The 22,210-nt window shown below is 31.6% G+C and overlaps 2 protein-coding genes across 10 annotated transcripts in view; one reads left to right on the top strand and one right to left on the bottom strand.

Moving 5' to 3' along the window:
• The window catches only part of LOC127716148 (uncharacterized), a 551,146-nt gene that overhangs the window by 386,626 nt on the left and 142,310 nt on the right, over positions 1-22,210 (bottom strand). The window lies entirely within an intron of this gene.
• The window catches only part of LOC127716130 (uncharacterized), a 38,932-nt gene that overhangs the window by 2,655 nt on the left and 14,067 nt on the right, over positions 1-22,210 (top strand). For 5 of the 7 annotated variants that reach the window (XM_052222228.1, XM_052222227.1, XM_052222229.1 and 2 more), the window contains exons 2-17: positions 1,966-2,039; positions 2,604-2,814; positions 3,140-3,448; positions 4,222-4,291; positions 4,477-4,520; positions 6,819-6,833; positions 7,419-7,484; positions 8,408-8,473; positions 9,846-10,007; positions 13,539-13,697; positions 14,706-14,786; positions 15,814-16,119; positions 16,756-17,031; positions 19,180-19,260; positions 20,117-20,191; positions 20,287-20,361. In XM_052222228.1, the coding sequence (XP_052078188.1) occupies positions 2,013-2,039; positions 2,604-2,814; positions 3,140-3,448; positions 4,222-4,291; positions 4,477-4,520; positions 6,819-6,833; positions 7,419-7,484; positions 8,408-8,473; positions 9,846-10,007; positions 13,539-13,697; positions 14,706-14,786; positions 15,814-16,119; positions 16,756-17,031; positions 19,180-19,260; positions 20,117-20,191; positions 20,287-20,361 (2,023 nt within the window). In that variant the 5' untranslated portion in view covers positions 1,966-2,012. The remainder of the gene's footprint in view (positions 1-1,965; positions 2,040-2,603; positions 2,815-3,139; positions 3,449-4,221; positions 4,292-4,476; positions 4,521-6,818; positions 6,834-7,418; positions 7,485-8,407; positions 8,474-9,845; positions 10,008-13,538; positions 13,698-14,705; positions 14,787-15,813; positions 16,120-16,755; positions 17,032-19,179; positions 19,261-20,116; positions 20,192-20,286; positions 20,362-22,210) is intronic. The other 2 variants (XM_052222230.1, XM_052222231.1) reach the window with 2 other exon arrangements.

The raw sequence follows: 22,210 nt of genomic DNA, 5'->3' as shown, positions 1-22,210 counted from the left end.
CCGAACTTGGCATCAATCATCATTGGGGTATCTAGTTAAAATCTGACATGGGATTGTTCATTAGGTCAAGATCTATCTGTCCTGAAATTTTCAGACACATCAGACAACCCGTTATTGGGTTGCTGTCCCTGAATTGGTAATTTTAAGGAAATTTTGCAGTTTTTGGTTATTATCTTGAATATTATTATAGATAGAGATAAACTGTAAACAGCAATAATGTTCAGCAAAGTAAGATCTACAAATAAGTCAAATGACCAAAATAGTCAATTTTTAACAATTTTTTGTAAATTTTTGTAATCTTTTACAAAAATCTTCTCCTCTGAAACTACAAAGACAAATTTAACCGAACCTGGCCAAAATCATCATTAGGGTATCTAGTTTAAAAAATGTGTCCGATGACCCCGCCAACCAACCAACATGGCCGACATGGCTAAAAATAGAACATAGGGGTAAAATGCAAGTTTTGTCTATTATTTTTTGAACCATTATAAAAAGAGAAAATCTGAAAGGAGCAAAATGTTCAGAATAATGAGCTCTACCAATTGTCTATATACATCAAAACTGTTAGACAAATTCTTATAGGAGTTATAGCCCATAAATGACAAATTTTACCATTTTTTTCATTTTTGCCTATTATATCATTTTCCGTTATGCCTTATATGATTTAAATTATAATATTTAGATAAACACTTTAAATCACAAAAATGATCAGCAAGGCAAGATCCATTAAAAAGTCAAATTTTGACGATATAGTTAGTAGACTGTCACTCTTCATAGGAGTGATTGCCCTTAAATGAGGATTTTTTTTACCCTCTTTTGTGTTTTGAGCAAAAACTAAAGAAGATAGAGAAAAACTAAACAGACTAAAAGATCAGTAATACAAGATCAACAAAATAGAGATTTTTGTCTTTAAGTCTATTCTCGTCTACAAAGTTGGAGAGTGTCCTTAGTTTGATATGCACATAGACCAAGGTGAGTGACACATGCTCTTTGGAGCCTCTAGTTTCCTATTGTAATAGATAAAATAACATTTATCGAGTCTCGTAAAGTTTCAATGAACTCTTGTCACAATTAAAGCAAGTTTCAATTGAGATATGCCGTACATGTATACTAGTAATTGAAAGTGGAAATAGCAAAAATAGCAAATATTAGTTCTGATTGAGGAAGCAAGAACGTTGTCATCGAAAAGTCCAAAGGCTAAGTACATATTTCTATAAAAAAAGCAAAAAGACATCAAGCACATGTCTAAGAAAACTTAAATCTAGTTCAAAGTCCTATTTCTACCATAAAGTAGATCATGTTTCCCGGAAATATCTACTAGTTCACGTCATAGGAATTCACTTTTGAAACGTCGACATGAGGATAGTTTTTAAGAATTTAAAAAAAAGTAAGGATTACTTGATTTTCTAAAAGAAATTGATAATTATTCCTAGACTGGGACATACTATATTCGTTGTCCTTTTTCCTGATACCAGAATGCATACGATACAGCAGCAAGGACTTTGCCAGGGATATTGACGTCGTGTTGAGAACAGTCAATCAAATAAGGAAAATAATGATGTCCTTTAATTTATAAAAAAAATCTTTAATTGTTCTTTTTTTCCAGTATTATTAATATGAAGTGATTAAAGAATTTCTGCCAACGTTTGTTGAAAAAAAATCAGTTTTAAGATATCTGAATTTTTACAAACCTGCAAAATCTTTATAGAAAACCATTTGAAATTCCAAAAGTTGTCAAATTGGAATTCCATTTATATAGTTTTCCTCTTCAAGTAGGCTACACTTAACTGAAATCCTATAAAATCAATTATAAATTTATATCAAAAATATTTAAAACAAAATTAAAAGAGCAATTTAGTTGAATCAGATCTATAGACATTTCTTTTCAAGGTATAATTTAAAACCTTTTTCAATTTGATGAATATATATGTTAAATCTATTTGATATGATTTTTTTACATTGTAGTTCGGCAATACCGATTTCTGTGTGCAGCCTGAACATGAGCTATCACCATGAAAACAATCATTATTTTCATTTTCGTAAGTACGCATTTCTGTCACATGTATATTTTGCTGTCTACAATATGATTATTAAGCCAAAACGTATATTTCTTTTGATCATAATCAGTTTGATATATTTGTCTGCGTTTTGCATATATATTTCATACTGGTGTATCCAGTATGGTCAAAACATGGAAGTATTATATAATACTTCAATGATAAAAAATTTGACCATTGTCATCCTGATTACTTCAAAATGTATATATGCCATATTCGTGTTACAACATTTGCAAAACAATTACAATTCATGCTTCAATTAACATAAGTCAACTTTTAAAAATGAGCAATTAGAATAATTATGTTAACGTTGTAGTAGTAGTTTACTGATGTCCAGAACTGGTAAATCCCTTGTGAAAGACGTATAATATTGAATCACATTAATGAAAAACAGGGTGTGTCGAGACAGGATAATATTTACATTAGAATGAAACAAGGAAAATATACAGTACAATGGGAAATTTACCTCTTTTTCTAAAGGATTATTTACAAACTAAGTACATGAATTATTGTAATATCGCATAATCAAACTTTTGATTATTGCAGATTTTCGCCGCCTGGATCATTGGAACCTTGTCTACTTTTAATTTGAAATGTCCACAGTATGTACAACGATATATTCGATCACAACAAGTTTGTCCAAATCATCCGTTGTATTATTCCTGTCTATGTAATACTGAAAATACAACATGTAGCACTGGAAACGAAGAAATCATTCATGAATACTGCAACGATAAGCCTGAATTCGCTGGGATTGGTAAATAATATAGAATGCATGGTTATCAAATTAAATATTATATATTTTTATATACTTTTCTGCCACGTTTAGTGATTTAACTTTTCAAGTTTTAAACTTATTATATATGTGAATGAATGCATCTTAATATTTCGCAGAATATTTAAAACATCTTACTTTGTCACTATCTAATTACCCACAATTAAAGTTTCTAAATAAATGACATTCCCTGGAAGGAACTTTTGTATTCATGTTATATATTTAAGTTATGATCCTAAATGTTTAAAAATGCAACAATACAGTTTTTATCATGTTGATGCGTTTTCATTTATATGTTAATCTGCAGGACAAAAGTATGTATGGTCGGGTGGACTAAGAAATATTGAATGTTCCTCTGAAAGGTTCCAGCCACCTGGATTTAATTTGTGGCAGAATGTAAGCAGTCAGTGTATTTATCTAAAATCATTCTGTAATGAAGAAGGCCAAGTAATTCACATCAACGGTTCAGCAGAAAAAGACGTTTCTTGTAGATGTGACCATACTAAGGGATATGACTTTGTGACTAATATAACGGACAAATCTAGCTGCAAACCATTGGAGAAAGATTGTTCTTGTTACGTGAAAAAATGTTTATCTAACGAAAACTTATCAAAGGGTAAATGTAAAAAATTATATACATGTACATATATATATATAAGAGAGGGACGACAGATACCAGAGGGACAGTCAAACTCATAGATCGAAAACAAACTGACAACGCCATGGCTAAAAATAAAAAGACAAACAGACAAATAATATCACAGATGACACAACATAGAAAACTAAAGACTCAGCAACACGAACCCCACCAAAAACTTGGGGTGATCTCAGGTGCTCCGGAAGGGTAAGCATATACTGCTCCACATGTGGCACCCGTCGTGTTGCTTATGTTATTACAAATCCGGTTAATAGTCTAATTCGGTAGGTCACATTCGTGAAAAGGGAAGGGTATTGTAGTTACGACATAAGAAACATATCCGATATCATCTGTGAAACGGTTATTCCGTAACGGTCTAATGATATATTATTCTCTAAACTAAAGCATCGATCTCTCCTGACGAATTGAATCATATCTGGACATGTGTCATAAAGTTAAATATAAAAGAGCAATGATAGCAGAAAGTTTAATTCTGACATCACACTTTACATCTGATGTGTCTGTCATTTATAGTTTTGATTATCTGAATGATTCATTACTGAACTTAGTTATGTTTGTCATATTGTATCTTTTATATTTAGATTCGTTACCATCGATGACAACATAATGTAACACCAGCGAATTTCGGCAAATAATAGGACTTATCAGTATATTTCAAACAGGAAAACTATTGATATATTGTGGATATTCAAAGCTTGATTTCATTTTTAATTTCTAAAACTATATTTCAGACTACAGTTGCATTGCTTCAAATAACAAAAATACAGTATCACAAGACCAACAGATTCCTTCTTCAACCAGGTAAGCAATTTGATATCAGTTTAAGAGATAACTTTCTTCATCCTACCTCTTCAATAAAAATAATTAATAAACATCTTCAAATTCTTCCTGTAAATAAATCAATTCAATTCAATGTTTTCTTAATTCGTTTGGGAGGGCAAAAGCAAGGAACAATATTCTATAATTAGGTATACTTTATATTGCAGGCAACCAATAGTAGAACCACAAGATTTGATGTTCAATATAACAGGTAATATTTTGATTGGTACTTTAAAAAGCTATTGAACCAAAAGTTTCTAAAGGGTAAAAGTCTTCTTTACTGGCTGATCAACTAAAAGCGTGTGACAATTGATATGCACCAATGTTTCTCCACAACTATATCAATGAAAACAGATACGGTCTTAGTAGTAATTCATGTACACCTTGCAGGGGCGGATCTAGGATTTTAGGTTAGGGGGGCACAAACTTAAATTTTCGACGAGTGGAGCGAGGCGAAAAGTTTTTTGAGGTAAAATTATCGAAATATTCTTTATTAAGCTGAGGACAACCCATGCTTTGCAAATTTTAGGGGGGGGGGGGGGGGCGCACGCCCGCGCGCCACGCCCCCGCCTGAATCAGCCCCTGCCTTGTTTGGACTTCTCCTACATAAACCTTATAAACACTAGAAAACGACTAAGATCACAAACTTCAATAAGGAATGTTGATATTGGACGTTAATAAAAAAATGTAGTATGTATTAGAAAACTGTATAAACACACACATGTGCACACTATAAAAAAACTCACACATATGCACACTATAACAATGATCACAGTACAACGCTGTTTTTCTATTCATTTATAGATAGGTATAAAAACTGAAAGTAATTTGTCTTTCAATACTACCGAGAGACACACTAGTTTCGACCTAAAACTGAGAAAACATTTTGAAATGCGTTATACAAATGGTCGTGCAAGATCATCCCTCCCCAACTCAAGTATATACTGTCGAAGTTCAAAGTTGATAGATATAAAACAAAAAGTCCGAAATAGCTTTCTATCACGTTCGAAATGTGGTCTAGACATAGAAGTGGAAAGAACAAAGTGTGAAAATATTATTTAAAAATAGTACATTCATTGCAAACTGATATTGAAACAAAAATATCAAATAATTATTCTTGTGTATGACGTAAAACATGATTTAATTCAAAGTTCGTGCATATGATATTATTCTGTGAGATTTTGAACATTACAAGGTACGAGACTTTCATTTCATCTCATCGAACATACAAATCCAAATTCATTCTTTTTCTGACTATGTCGACCGTATAGTCTATTTCTAAATTGAAACAGCTTATCATAGGTATAGATGGATAAGTTGATACGTAGTTACTTTAACAAACATGCTGGACAATACAGAAGACTGGTTCTCACACATGGTAACAAAAATAATTACTGATGTAGGGCGAATAAAACAGATGTAGCCAGTGCTTCGCTACTCATGAAAATACGAATAGTGTGTTACTGAAATTTGCTAAAACAAAATTTTTGAAATTATTTGAAATTATAGAGTATATCTCCCTCATGTAAAGCTCCGATTACCTGTCCGACTTCGGCTATACTTTTTGAATTTTTTGGTTTTATTAGCTCTTCAATTTTTGAATAAGTTTTGGATTTTCAAATATTTTGGCATCGAACATCTCTGAAGAGACATTTTTTGTCGAAATGCGCATCTGGTGCAGTAAATTTATACCTTTTTTACCGTTTATTATAGACACAAATTCTGAGCTTAAACAATACGGATGACTACTAGTAAGAAAAGGGTGTCAAACACAAAGAATACGAAAAATAGAGTAGAACACAAGAAGTTGAATTTATTCAGACAGAATCCTAATCATTAAATTGCAAATCTGCGTTGGAAAATTGCTTAACTACATAAGCATGAAAGAAAATACACTGCCTTTATTTATGAAATACAAGAAAGCGATCATGAAAATGTATATGAGGTGTTAAATTACTTCTTAAAAAACCTCAAAATTGATAAGGAACAGTCTAATAGTTTAGCTATTGTTAAAACCCATCGTATTTCGACAGGGCAAATATCTGATCAAACCAAAAGACCTGATCCAATAATAATCCGCTTTATGCACTACTTAATCAAACAGTACACCATGTCATATAGGTAAAATTTGTTTGGCAAAAGAATGCGCATTGTTGTCGACCTACCCCCAATCTTGAAAGAATCGAAGCATGGACTAACAAAGATTGTTTACAAAATAAGACAGGCGGAACATCTCCAAAGTTATCGGAACCCGTCTTCTCTTAGAAACACGTACCAATTCAACAGATAAATGGTTTCATAGAAAGGAGGCTCCCTGTTACTGAAGTGACTGAGCATTGTTGCTTCCATGTTTACAACATAAATCTCTTTTGTTATAAATTAATTAAATTTCCTTGAGATGTATATATTAATGAGTATTTTTTCGCCGTGTATTGTTCCTTTTTCGAAGTGCGTTACATGAGTTAGTTTGATATATATTCATGGTTCTAACATTACATATATTTTTCAGGTTTACAAAGATACAGTAAGTAACAATTCTTCCCATATGATATTATATGTATGTTTGCCAATTAACACATTACAAAAAATATTAGCCGATTCCATCAAGGTCAATTTTGCTGAGGAAGTTGGAACCTTAGTTTCTAAATAAATACTAAATTTGTTAATGGACAATTGAAAAAAGGTATGTTATAAATCATGTTAGTAAAAAAGCAGTAACTACTGATTTAATGATACCCTCAGGGAATTTTCCACAAGCAGCGGTATCGAACAAGTGCTATAAAATATGAAAATAACTTCCATTTTTCATGAGTACAGATGTTACAATATCTATAATCATTCAAACTATATATTGACTTTATTTTGCTAACAACATTGTTATGATTTTTTAACATAAACCCTTTACTGCTGTACCCCAATTTTGACGTGTTTACCTATTATGTCTGTTTGTTTTGCTCACACAATTTTATAAAGGACTTTCTGTTTTGAATTTTCCTTGGAGTTCGATATTTTTGTTATTTTACTTTTTACTGAAAGTTTTTATTATAAGTATACTTATTGTTTTGTGAATAAGCAATATGTCGTTTTCAAGAAACTGTTTCTTTTTCAGATCACGAATATCGTACTCACTTAAAATTTGGACTTACGGTATTGATTTGTCTCTTCTTAATCATTGGTAAGACACAATTTTCACAGTCATCTATGGCCAGACATAGATTTCAAAATTCAATATTTATTCAAATTAACAGCCATTTTCCAAATGGTTTGATTTTTAATCGTCATTCAAATTTAATATATTTATTCAATTGGTATATATATTTTTTTTTTATTAATATACAATTTGTTTTATTCAACTGGTACACTTTTTCTTTTAATTAAGATTCTTGTAATATTCAGTTGATAAAGTTTTCCAGTTTAATGCAATTTTTTTTAATGCTATATACATCTAAGTATAATAGTCTATATTTATATTTTTTTTATTTACCTTGTATACTCCTCATGAAAGAAGCCTAGTACAACAATGTGTAAACTGTATATGTATTCAATTATATCAATATCTATATGACTTTGATTGATATATACGTTGAAATATTTCGTAAAGTGGAGTCCTTTTACACAGTAATCTGCAGAATTAAACTTATTCAAAGATAGCTTTGGTAATATCTGTTACTTTACATATAAAAGAAAGGCGAAAGATACCAAAGGGACATTCAAATTCATAAGTCGAAAATAAACTAAGAAGGCCATGGCTAAAAAAGAAAAAGACAAACAGACAAACAACAGTACACAAAACACAACATAGAAAACTAATAAACTGAGCAACACAAACCCCACCAAAACAGGGGGTGATAGCAGGTACCCCGGATGGGTGAGTAGATCCTGCTTCACATGCGGGACCCGTCGTACCTAAAATATTGAAGATGTTCAGTATGTTAAGTTAGTTTGAAATGCAAAAGCTATTTAGCAACATAATGCCTTCCCAACAACAAATACATAATATTTTAAATGAGAGCTTAAAGTTGTATTTAAGGCGTCTGCATTTTAATTTAATCACTAAATCAGATAAGTTTGGGTCTTGTATATTTTTTTGGTGTTTAGGTTGTTATTTGATGATTGTCTGTCTGCTGGGCGATCTACTTGCAAAGTTTACAGATACCTCTACAGGTAAGGTAACAAACTATCTTTAACAAGTGCTTGCTAAAACTACGTTTCAACTATTAAAATATCTACACCGATAATCGATTTAACAGTAGAATCATCATTCTTAAAAGATTTACTTCTTCTTCTTCTTGCTTGTTTCTCTAGCTACTTACATAGTGCCATTCACTTTATATTGCTTTGATGAGATAGCAAGTAAATGTTATTCGGGAAATTTACAAAAAAAGTTTGATTAAGTCAAGCATTAAAGTCAGAGGTAAATGATTTCAGAAATGGATTATAAACGTGTTGAAACTTTATGGAATCAAACTTTGAAACAATCCTTAATTTGATCAACAATGAAGTACAAATATTGGAAAGCTCCATTCAGTAATTTTTTATTCACTACGTAAAGGGCCTTTTATAGCTGACTATGCGGTATGGGCTTTGCTCATTTTTGAAGGCCATACGGTGACCTATAGTTGTTGATTTCTGTGTAATTTGGTCTCTTGTGGAGAGCTGTCTCATTGGCAATCACACCACATCTTCTTTTTATATTAGCATGTTCATGTGCTCATCCACTTTACCAAGTAAAACCGTATGTCCTTAAATATGGATATTGTCCAAAATATGCAATGATAACTACTATACTAAGCGATACTTGATGATGGAATTAAGTACTGCCAATGCATACACAGTGTTATGTGGACATCATGTGGGATCATAATTTAAATTCCACGGATAAATTTATTCCAAGAAGTGTAAATCTGCTGGAAGCCACTTCTTTTCCTTTTATAAACATAGTATCTTTGCTTAACTTTTTCTTTCCAATCCAAACAACCTTTATTTTTCTTAATTTATATTAAGACCTGATAAATCTGGTGAGAATATAGCTGGACGAAAAGAATATTACAAATTTCTTCTCTTACCCTTCTCTTCCACTATAAAGATTTTCCTTCCGTTAGATAATAGTACAATATTTTTAAGCAATCACAAACTTTGTGCATATCAAAATGTTGGACTTCTCCGCATTCATACCACTATTCTGTATTCCTATTTCGTGAAACACAAAGTTAGAAAATTGTTTTATTTGGATGGTAAATGCAGGATATTTTACTTGAGAAAATCTTAATTTGATAAGACCCATACTGGTTCGTATTACAAAATATCGAAGACATTTGTAAATACTGAACTATTGTATCGACAGCATATTTGTTGAGTTTAGCGGTTTTCTAATACAATTGGTAATCTTGGTTAATCACGGTACCAAATGTTTACGACTAGTCTACTACCGAATTGTTATTGTAATCATTTGAACCTTCGTACAGTTACAAACTCAACTCCAATCAAATATACATAATTTTATTATGTCTTACTCTCATAATTGTTTTTATTTCAGACTGCAAAAAAATGGTTTTAAAACCTAAAGGTACTAAACAGACTAGTACCTGTGTTATTCCAAAATTAGACGATAATGCTGGTAAATATAAAGCCATATCGGATGAAGTCTGTTTCGGCAAGGAAGTCATTTCAAAACGAAGCAGTATGCAAGCAGAAAGCGGTAAGTAAGACTGCGAAGGATCCAATCAATATTCTTTGTTTTTAACCAATAATGTGTCTCCGATCAAAAATCTGTCATCTGACCTCTATTCAATAAGTGTGGCTCATGAGATACTTTAATTATGTCCTCAAATTTAGTATCATGTTAAATTCTGATTTATTGGGGTGAATTTACAAAAAGTTTAACAAGAGTACAGTAATGTATTACTAAAAAATGAAAACATACTTTACTTTTGATTTGGTTATAAGTTTAAAACTGACAAAAAAAGGTTGTTAAAACAATCTTTTCATGACATTACTCATAAGAAGAAAATAAACTCATCATGGATACCAGGATTAAAATTGTGTACGCCAGACGCCAGTTTCGTCTACAAAAGACTCATCAGTGACGCTCGAATCAAACAAATTGAAAAGGCAAAGTACGAAGTTAAATAGCATGTAGACCCAAAAAATTCCGAAAAGTTTTGCCAAATACAGATATGGTAATCTATTCATTGGGTAGAAAATCCTAAGTATTTCGAAGAATTCAAAATTTTGTAAACGGAGCATTTCTTTGAAAAAAAACATGTTTTTTTCATTTAAAAAATCAAATTGATTAAATTCAAGTAGGGAATTTTGTTCTAGTTAAGAACAGTAGTAATTTTTCCCACAGATCTTTGAATTGTGATTACTTTAGAATCTATCTATAAATTGATATTCGTTGATATTTAGTTGAGAAAAGTGTCATTTGGGAAATACAGATGAAAAGACTGGTCGTTTACCAAAAAAATGGAAGAATGACTAGTAAGGTAGAACTAGTCCAGTCCTTGACATTTTTCTTTGCTTTGTAGATGTTTTTGTTTTGAATATGTAATGTTTGTCGGAATTACATGATAATGCTATCTACAACATCCATTTTGCCTACTTTTTTTCTTAAAAAAATACACTTAATAACTATTAATTTGAGTGGAATATGCCTTGTAACCGTGTAAAATTAGAAAAAAATAAATACGCATACAAGAAGTTAAGTAAATCGGTCAGTGAACGAAATATCTGAAATATGGATAAATGCATACAACTAGTCAAAGTTATTGCTATACTAAAAACATTTTTATAGTGGAGTCTTTCAGGAATATTAATGAGGTGAGTCGAGTATTTCAATTTCAAACATATTTTTCTTACAAGTTAAATGTGTTTCAAGTGTGCTTTAAGAACAGCAATGGAAGTGCTGTTTTTGCTGTTTTTGTTTTTCTATTGCGCGTTGTTATAAATTGATACACCTTATTCTTTCATTTCAATTTCATCACATTAACAATAACTAGATATCTTAATGAATTAACATTAATATAACCCTTTAATCATAACATAGCAGCATATAACATGCAGCTTGTATGCATATATTTAAATTCTTTTTCAATCGTTCGATTGCTTGGTCTCATATATATATACATTTCATCATGGTCTATTTTGAGTGAGTCGTTATGCTGTGACATTTTAAAGTTGAAAAAGAGTACGCTATTCCCTTAAGAGTAGGGGCAAAAAATGAAATATATCTAAAACAAACCTTAAATAAATGACATTTTTTTTTGTATTATAGTCCAATGACAGCTTGAAAGGTAGCTAGATGTCCTGACATATAAAAATATAAATGTCGCTTGCTATATTTCCTAACAAAGGGGGGTGAATATTTGTAAAAAAAATAATGACTTCGTTCATTAACTATCATACATAAGACATACTATTCTGTTACTAAATGTGTGCACGCTAACTTGAATTGGTGACTATGTATGATGTAAGTCTAAAGTTATGCACAGTATAACTTCAGCAAAGTTAAAAATTTTATTTTAATGTATGTATATCACAAAACCATAACCAAATTATTTACAACTAGGATTGGTATGCATATTGTAGGCATATATATTGTAGACAATTACGGGTTGGTAATGACTACGTGTATTTCCTGATCCACTTTATTTTCGCCATTTGTAAATATTTCGTCGGTTGATCACAAAACTTTACGACAGAAGATATGATTTCAGCTTCCCAATTGTAACTTTCCAGTTCTTTGTAGCAACATTCCAGCAGCGCCTGCATACGGAGTATATATCTCCCAGTTGATACGATATTCCCGGTAGATACGATATTCCCGGTATCGTATTCCCTTTCATGATTTCCTTGATGGAGAGTTGCTGCTTACAAGGACGCTATAAAACCAAGAGTTCCAAGTTGTGACGTTGAAATCATCCCTTCGTTATTCTACGGACGCCATCACGAATTGGTTGACGAGTGACAAATATGGAGCAGGATCTGCTTAGCCTTCCGTATCACCTGATACCCCCCAGTTTTTGGTGGGGTTCGTGTTGCTGAGTCTTAAGTCTTCTATGTTGTGTTTTGTGTACTGTTTGTCTGTTGGTCTTTTTCGTTTTTATTCATGGTGTTGTCACTTTATTTTCAACTTATGAGTTTGAATGTCCCTTCGGTATCTTTCGCCTCTCTCTTGTTTATTAATTCATTACGGCTGTTTGAATATCTTTGTTTATTCTGCATTCGATTTGGTTTTTGATCATTACCTTTTATAGTAAGCTACGAACTTTAACAGAAGGTTGATGATTCAGATATTCAACTCAATAACATCCAGTTATTAAACCCATTTCCTAAATTAATGAATATTTATTCCTGTCGAAAACTTGTGTTTTTTTATTTCCGTAATTCTCTTCGTTTTTGTTTTTATTTGATAGATTTTTTATCGAAATTTATAATTTATATAATACTTTACCTCCCTTTCTAAAGTCTCCATATGATTATAATGAACACAAATGTACATATGCAAAACTACCGATAATAGAAAATTATTTATCAATAACATTAAAAGTATGAGCAAATACACGGAAAATAGCCTTTTTCAGTGTCAAAATGAAATAATATGATATGAACATCATTAATGTGTTTTAGCGAGCATGTCTCTAGGCCATGTTGAGTTTTAATCCGTAATCCTGAAAGTCATACAACAATTAAAACTAAATACTGAACGCGTGTGTGTGAACTCTGACATCCAAAATGTTCTCATGTTGTGCTGTAACTCCAATGTCCCAAGTTGAGGTGGGTTGAGCGCTTACAAGCATGTTTATCTCCATTATCTTTATTGTATGCCTGATTTTAAAAAGAGTATTTATTTGCCTGGTATCTTTAATGACGTGTTCTTTATTTAGTTTTTCAGGTGTAACTTTTTTTTTGGTGTATGAGGTTTTACATTTTGTTTTATTTTTTTTAAATGATAGTCGGTGACCTCATCTGAAAAACTTTTACTCCGAAAAAAATAAGTAAAAGTCGGAAGAAAACACGTTTTTATTGGAAGAAAGTATAACAGATTAATGTACATATATAATCATCAACATTGTTTGGCCGCTGGCTATTAAGATATTGATAAGCATTGTGATGGCTTCATCTGATCAGCAGACGGTTGCATGTTGAATCAATATTAACAATAAATATCAAAGGTTGTTTGTGTGTACTTTCTGTATTTATTTGTTAAAGTAATGATTTTATCGTTCAGATCCTAAAACCGCCTCTAGTGATCCGCGTGAACGTGATAACAGTACCCAGAACATTCCATTTCTACAAAATTCTGACCATTCTACAGATACTGGAGTCATAGGAAAACACACTGTTTTAATTCATGATACTGAACCGTCTGATAACCTGTCAAATTGCAGTAAGTGGAATCAATATTTTGTAATACTATTCATTTTAAACATGCTGAAATATCATTTGTTAATGTTTTGTTTATTTTCGTAACAAGAACTCTTATGGAACAACACTACCGTTAAAATATATGCATCATCTAATTTTCGAAGCTAAAAGGGAAGAAATGTTAACCTTTAACCAAAAAAGAGATCTAATACAAATAGCACTTTAAAAATTTCGTATGTCTTAAGGTTTTTTCTTAATGTACATTGTACCTTTATCATGAACGATCAAATCTAAACATTTGAAAGCCATGGATGTGACATGCGTAGAAACGTTGGGGGCAAAATGACCAAAATGAGACATACAAAAAGAATATCGAAATTCAGCTGAAATCAACCTTGCCTGAGGAAGTTGGAAACTTAGTTTCTTAATCATTTCGTAATTTATCATTGGGGAATTATGAATAAGTCCAAAATATTTGTTGTAAATACTATTACATGTAGCACTGGCCACTGAGCTGATGATACCCGCGGAGACTAAGATTCCACCAGCAGCGGTATCGACACAGTGCTAGTAAATTACGATATCAATTTATTAGCATCGTGCGTCCGACGCGCTTTCTTGAATAACCTTGATCAGGAACTCTAATCTAGTCATTCATTCTTCAGATACAGATGGTCATCTGAAATATTTTGATGATGTATATTCAAATTAATTTGTTTTTGTTTAAGAAATGAAAATAATAATTGATATTGCCAATATGATCGCTATAATATAACCTAAAAGACTTAATAATTATGTTTTCACATGTTTTAGGTCGCGTAGAGACCAAAATTGTCGTTACTGTGAAATATTGGTGTCATATGTTCAGTTATGATTGTAGTTAATTTACATATATATGTATTTACAAGTAATAAACTGTTTATCTTAATGATAATTTAATAGTTAAATCATTCAAACGAGCTTTGAAGATAGTGTATATGAGTCAACATCCCATACGTTATTATATTATTCTTCAAATTTCACTTTACAGACGCCAATGCTATCCCTACACATAATGAGAAGCGGACTGAAAGCACCTCGACAAAAGACGCCCTTGAAAAGAGTTTTTCAGGTACCTCTAAAACTAAATGAGCAGACCTTTTTTGTCTATCGCTTCAGAACTACAAGATCAAATAAAAAAAGTATGTCTCTGTGTCTTAAAGCTAGCAATGACATTGTGGCTTATGTCACACAGTCTGGTCACGCATTGCTTTCATGATCCAAATAACGCGTTGCCTGATCTTTCACGATCATGATCAATTTAGATTAAAAATAAATAAAAAAATCCTTCTTTTAAAAAAAAATCTTTACCATTTCAAGGAAAAGATCACTTCATCTTTACTGTACTATCTGACAAATAAAGAAGTAGTTTCAAATCTATCATGATTTAAGGGAATGTGACCATTTGTTGATCCAAGACTAGGTTTTCCTTAAATGATTCGCATAAGGTTGTGTGTTGCCTTTTGAGTTTTCATCAAAAGTACTGCATTTTTTTATTATCTTAGTGCACATTACTACATATTACTTTTTTCTGATTTTTTCCGCCGGTTGATAATACAATAGATATATTAATAGATTTTGCAGTTGAATTGAATTGATTTCACGATCCGATAGCAAACCTTTCACGATGCAATCCCAATGCTTGACCACAGTTATTTATTCTTTCTCGATCACTTTTCTCGACATACCAGATGACAGCCGTGTAAGGTGTTCCGATTAAATACACACCAAGATAAGTATACCTGATATCAACAGACACTGTCCAATGTTGAAAATCAAGCGGTATATATTGTTAATGTGTGAAGTGACGTTAGCCAGTCGAAATTAGAAAATGTATCGAACAACTTCTCAATAACAACATAGTAAAAGTGAGACGCAGTTGCAGTCAATAACTGTCTGTAAGTTACCGCTGCACATCAGTATACATATATTTTATTGTACACAGTGAGGTTTAGCTCCTAACACTTCGATAAAAAGTTTGAATATAAGCACATTACATGATGACTGCATGCGACATATCTGCCAAGAACTGTTTATTAGCCTTTGATGATTTTTTGTTTACATTTTAGTAACATCTAATCAATGGTTAATTATTTTAGATAAGACAATTTTTGTGGTTGTATCACCAGTAGAACTAAATGAATTTGTCGGTGCTAGTTGTCAATTCAATGCAACAATATGGTCAACGAATAGTGAAATAAAGAAGATTGAATGGCTGCACTTTGTCACACCGGATAAATCAATTCCATGCGATTTAGCAAATACGGAAAAGTATGATACAGAAGATCAACAATCATTAACCATTCTCAGTTTGGAACCAGCAGATACAGGGACATATGTTTGCAGAGCTAGTAATTCTGAGGAAACAATAGATAGTGAACATATAAAGCTTAATGTAAAGGAATGTAAGTAATCAGTAATTTAAACTGATATGTCCTTTACATCTTTACTCGTTGTTGAATGTCTTAACACAAAACAAATCGTAATGGTAAGAGTTTAATAATTGTGTTACACAGTAAATCAACAGCTCAGACCACTCTTATAATAGATTGAATATAATTATCTTAATTGATCGCGAGCTAATTATTTCGCGCACTGTGTTAACCAATGTGGAGGTATTTAAAAATACGCAAACAAAACACAACTATTTCTTGTTAGATTAGTTCCGGTCGAAATGGTCGGATTTGGTTTTATTCATTTATTATTGAACCCTAAATGGGTATGTAAATACATGCACGTAATTGGTATGTTAATCCATATACGTGATTGGTATGTTAATCCATACACGCGATTGGTATATTAATCCATACACGTGATTGGTATGTTAATAAATAAACATATGACTTAAAAGGAATTGCTAAAAACAGTTATGTTAATGTAGTCTACCAGAAAATATTACTTGGATTGTTTTGCCTGAAATACCTTTTTAATTATTTTTATATCACCTTTAATGAATTAATTTCATATGAAAAGTGTTTGAAATTATTGATATAATTGGTGTACATGTATTTGTAAATTTGTTTTGTTAAACATACTTTCAGATACACCGAAAATTTCTAACAGTATAGGAAAGCGTACGATTGATAATGAATTAAAAACAACACTGGAATTTGAACTTGATGTGCCAGAGCCAGATGAGATATTCCTTCTTTTCAAGAAAAACGACTCAGAAATTTTTGTACCAGGGGAAGTTGATAAAAATCAACATATCTTCACATGTTACTTTCCTATATGTTGTTCTGGAAAATATGAACTTGTTGTAAAAACTCATTTCGGTGTAGTGCATAGGCAGACAATTGATTTAAAGATCCCTTCAGGTAACAAAGTTACATTGTATAACAAATGGAAAATGCATTTATTACATGTTTATTTTTCTTCGTACACAGTATATATATATATATTGGGAAAGCTACCAATTCCAAATTAAACATTGTTGCAAACCTTTTAAAAGGGCTTTCGATACAGTTTTAGACATTTAATCACAATTTCAGTTTCTTGACAGTTCTATTCTTTCGACAGACAGACGAACTTACTTTTTTTTCAAAAGATTACTACAAGCAGATTTTTGAAAGAACATTTGGAATATTTTCTTTACATGAGTATCTTTTAAATTTGTGTAACAATTCTTTAAAAAATATTCATTTTCGTTAACTGTTCATGATTTTAGGAAAACAAAAACGGCATTTCCTGCTGTATATATACTTGAAATATAAAAAAAAATCATAATTGATTTGTTCATAAAAAAATGATACAAATTAAATTCATACAAAATCAAGCCGAATTTCATCTTAACAAAATGGGGTTCATGTACTCGTTTTCAGCTAAATGTTTAAATCAGTCGAAATATGCATCCTTTCCCAATATTATGTCACAGTTTGACGTCGCGAAAAATAACATTTTACGTTAGCGATGTGATTACCTCCCCTGTAACTGTATTGTATGTCCTTACTATAGAATTGATGTACCTGTTGGCCACATAGCTCTTCACTTGTTTTGGTACTTACATGTATACATCATTGTTTTAAAAATGTTGTGCTTGGCTGCGTTTAAAAATCAGAAAAGCGCTTAGGACCCCGATTTGTTTGCGCTTAATCGATTTATGACTATTGAACAGCGGTATACTACTGTTGCCTTTATTTAGGACGCATACAATTTATAAAGCATTATTTTCATTTTAAAGTTTTTATGAACATGGCTTTTTAAAGATTTAAGAATACTGATTATACTTTCTCAATTTATAGGATAACCGGTTTACAGTCTATGAGCAGAGCACTCATGTAACGTCTATCTTCAAAGACAACATGTTACCTCCATGACAAATATGTTGTAGTCCCCAATGACAAATCCCCAGACAATATTTTTTCTGTGTGTTAATCACATTATATTGACTGCCTCATTAATAGACAGTTACTAATAGGTTAATGTTGGATGGTCATAGTTATCTAATATGTTCCAAGGTTCACTTAAGCCAAATATGGCCTTAAAATTCAATTTTTAAAAAAAAATATCATAATGGACATAATTTGGTTCTTAAATGGATTCATTGTAAGCCTTACTACTGGGTAAAACAGATCTCTAAACAGATCTCTTCATTAGAGTACATTCTAAGCTTCAAAGTCAGCACATTTTAGATATATTGTCAAAAAACGATGATTTTGTGCATTTTTCGGACCAAAACGCTTAAGGAAACACTTGGCCGCAACCTAGATCCAGAATTTTATGCAGCCAAAAGTTGCCAATGATGATATTGGATCCCTAGACACACAAACTTTCTGGATCAGGGGTGGCGGCCAAAGTAAAATATGACAAAAACTGTTAAGAATTATTGAAAATATGAACAAATAATGCATACTTGAGAGGTCATTTCTTCGTAATGTTTAACGGATTTGCCAAAAAGACGCTAGTTTGTATTAATAGTTCGATACTTTAAATAGCAAAGATATCTCATAGTATATACAATAACGCCATTCTCCTCTTGCAATAAGATAAGTAAATAATTTTTTAAGTATTCCAAACACACATTCTTGCCCACGGATACAAAAAGATTATCACAGACCTGTTTAATTTGTTGATGTCACTATCACATCCGCCCTTCCTCGTTGATGACATCACAAATGATTTATCGCCGCATTTTTACTTATCAGTGAAACCACAACGAGTGCTACTAATCGAACAAGAACTACTCACCCTTTCGGAGCACCTGCGTTAACATTGGTGTTTGATTTGTTTATTTTTGATCAATATTCTAATAATAGTTCTTGGTGGGCTGTTATTTTCGGTTTCTCTTTTTCTACTCACTATGGTACTAGTATTGTCTTTCTTCAGACTATGTTTTTGGTTATCTTCTTACTTTTTTAAAAACAATAGTCTGCTGTGATAATTAAATGTATTTAACCATTTTACCATGTTTTGACAACTCAAGTTACTTTTCTATTTTGTTAATATCATTTTTTGATTCTTTACAGTCGGCAAACAACATCTGAAAAAAATGTGGTCGTTTGATAATCTTCGATTGAATAGTCAAAAAGATGCAAAGATATCAACGGGTAAGGAAAATAGCATTGTTTATCTCAACACGCTGTTAAAGCTATCTGTAACGGTTTCTTTAAATATACGTGTATTTTATATGTAAGAAATTGTTTTTGTTGTTGTTTTTCACGAAAAAAACCTGATGTGAACTTCATTTAAAGTTAACGGACATGTATACTAGCGTTTATTCCAGCTTTTGGACTTTCAAATATTTTGGCCTCGGAAAGGATATTAATTGACGAAATGAGCTACTGGGTGTGGTAAAATTGGTACAGTTAATGTTATCAAGGACCAAACAAGACGTTATTTTTTTTCTTCTATTTGATGTTTTGATACTTATTTGAAAATTGAAGGGTTTGATATTTGTTCTATAATTTGATAAAAAAAGTTAAGGTCAAATGATGGATTAACGTCGTATCATCCAGGTAAAAATCAAAAAATAAATGTCGACCAACTGTGAAACATACAAGTTTAAACACATTATTAATAAATTTGATAGAAACGATCAAATATTTTACCGATTGTTTTCTATTTTCTATTGAGACATGTGATTCCATAGCAGGAAAAGCTAACCCTGTCAACGTGTCAGTTCTCCGTTCGTGTCATGGGATCCTCATATTTTGATTTTAATCCTGATTCACAAACTTTTTATGGATTTACTAAATTTGAACATCGGTAACCTACGGTTGCCTCTACTTTACATCAGTTTACTTTTACCTAAAATTATAGAACAGTCCATTAATTTCGCAAATCACACAAAACCGCACCAACAACATTATATAATACCTATCTAAAACATCTGTATTTGTTGAAATAACAATTAAGTGGCTATCAGCAATTGTCTAAAATAAATAATGATTCGGATGATTTCAGAAAACACAGCGCAGAACATCGATAGTACAAAAAATGTAGACGAATCGCAAGAATCAACTACAGATGAAAAACCAGGTAAATCTGGTATATAAACATCTATTTCATTGCAATGAATATTTAGTTACTATCTGGAGAGTTCGTAAAATTAAAGACAATGCCCTTAATTTCAGAAACCACAACAGAGGACATCGATAGTACAGAAGATTTCGCAGAATCCTATCAATTAACCACTGACATTCAACCAGGTAAAACACCTTTTATTTTGGTAATCATTTATTAACTATCTATCTTTGCAACTTAAATAACAAAATCCATTATTTGTGTCATCATCACGTAGCATTGAAAAACCATTGTTAATTCATATCTTATCCATATAATAACGTTTTGTTCTACAAACAGTTCAATATCCTTTTGTATGTCATATAATAATTATGGCACCCTCAACGGAGTTGGGGTGACATATTGTTATTCTACGTTTCTTTTTTTCTTATTTTTTATTTTTCTTCCACTTTTTTTGTCAAGCTTATATCTCGGAATTGTATGAACCAAAATTAATGGAACTATACCATAATGTTAACCAGCATGTGCAGATTTGCAATCGGGTATAGCATTTCCCAGATGGCCGCCGTTTCCATGGAAACAGTAAAAATGTCCAAAAAATCAATATGCTCCAAAGTTAATGAAATTTTACAACAATGTTAATTGGCATGTGAAGATGCGCTGTTTGACTTTGGAATTTTCAAAATGGCTGCCGTTACCCTGGTAATTGGGGGACGAGGGTGCCATCCGTTATTGCTAGCAATTACAAATCTAGTTAATTTTGTTATTGCTCTTCTTGATTATCTCTCCATCAACTTTAATAACCTCCATATTGAAAATACAATAGTATTTCAAGAACCCAAAATATGCATGAAATATATAAAAAAAGCATTAACAAAAATACCGAACTCCAAGGTAATTTTAAAAAGTGAAAAGTCCATAAAACCTGATAAAATCAAATGTTAGATTATTTCAACCAACGAAACAAATGCAAAACAACTGTCAAATTTCTAATTTGGTACAGGCATTTTCCGAAGACAATGGTGGGTTACATCGGGTTTAATCCACCATTTTCTACATTAGAAAATGCCTGTACCAAGTCAGGAATATGACAGTTGTTATCCATTCGTTTGATGTGTTTCAGCTTTTGATTTTGCCATTTGATTAGGGACTTTCCGTTTTGAATTTTCCTCGGAGTTCGGTATTTTTGTGATTTTACTTTTTTTTGTATAGCTAGCTTAACTACTTATATGACAGTTGTTTATAGTTCCGTTATATTGACAAACATACAAGTGTACTTTGAGATAGCATTATCATTAATATCATATCATGCAAGTACCATGGTAATAAAATGTATAAAGGTCGGACATTGTTTGGGTATGCAATATTTTCCATTGCTCAAACTCCTATGCATTGTTATAAACGGTTTGTATTTGACTAACAAACAGCATAAAAATATTATGCATCGCTAAGATTTACAGGAAAAGTTCTTAATTTATGAAAATGGTATAAGCGACAATGCAAACAAGTACAACGATAAACAAAGCTGTATAAAAATGTGTTAATGGTCACTGGAAACAAGCAGAACGTTTACATGTAATATCCTTACACAGTGGTTAATCTAAATAATGACAAAAAATCAACTCCCTTGCATACACTGAAAACTGGGTATCATCAGTGTTTGGACGTTTTCCATGAGGACGCTATTGATTATAAATTTACAAGAAAAAGTTCAGGTAAATAGTAATAATAAAAATAAAATTCGATAAACATAAAATGACAAAACGATTTTATTTCTCTTAAAATATACCAATACGATGAGAAAAACAGGCTATGGGAGTTTGGTATAAAATTTATATAACATGTTGCTATGCGAAAAAAACTCCTCGCATATTGTCTCACTTCTACTGACTGTACTCCTCACTGTAACATGTCAATTATCCGTATATGTATGCAGCTAGATCAGAGACATTCAGGAAAAAATACCAAAAGGAATCGATTGCAGCAAAGATTAACACTTTTGAAATTATGTTTCTAATAAATACACCTACTAAG

Source organism: Mytilus californianus, unplaced genomic scaffold, assembly GCF_021869535.1.
Source record: "Mytilus californianus isolate M0D057914Y unplaced genomic scaffold, xbMytCali1.0.p SCAF_9, whole genome shotgun sequence".
Classification (NCBI taxonomy): Eukaryota; Metazoa; Mollusca; class Bivalvia; order Mytilida; family Mytilidae; genus Mytilus; species Mytilus californianus.
The sequence above is the reverse complement of the archived record's forward strand: the minus strand, read 5'-3'. Positions and strand labels throughout refer to the sequence as shown.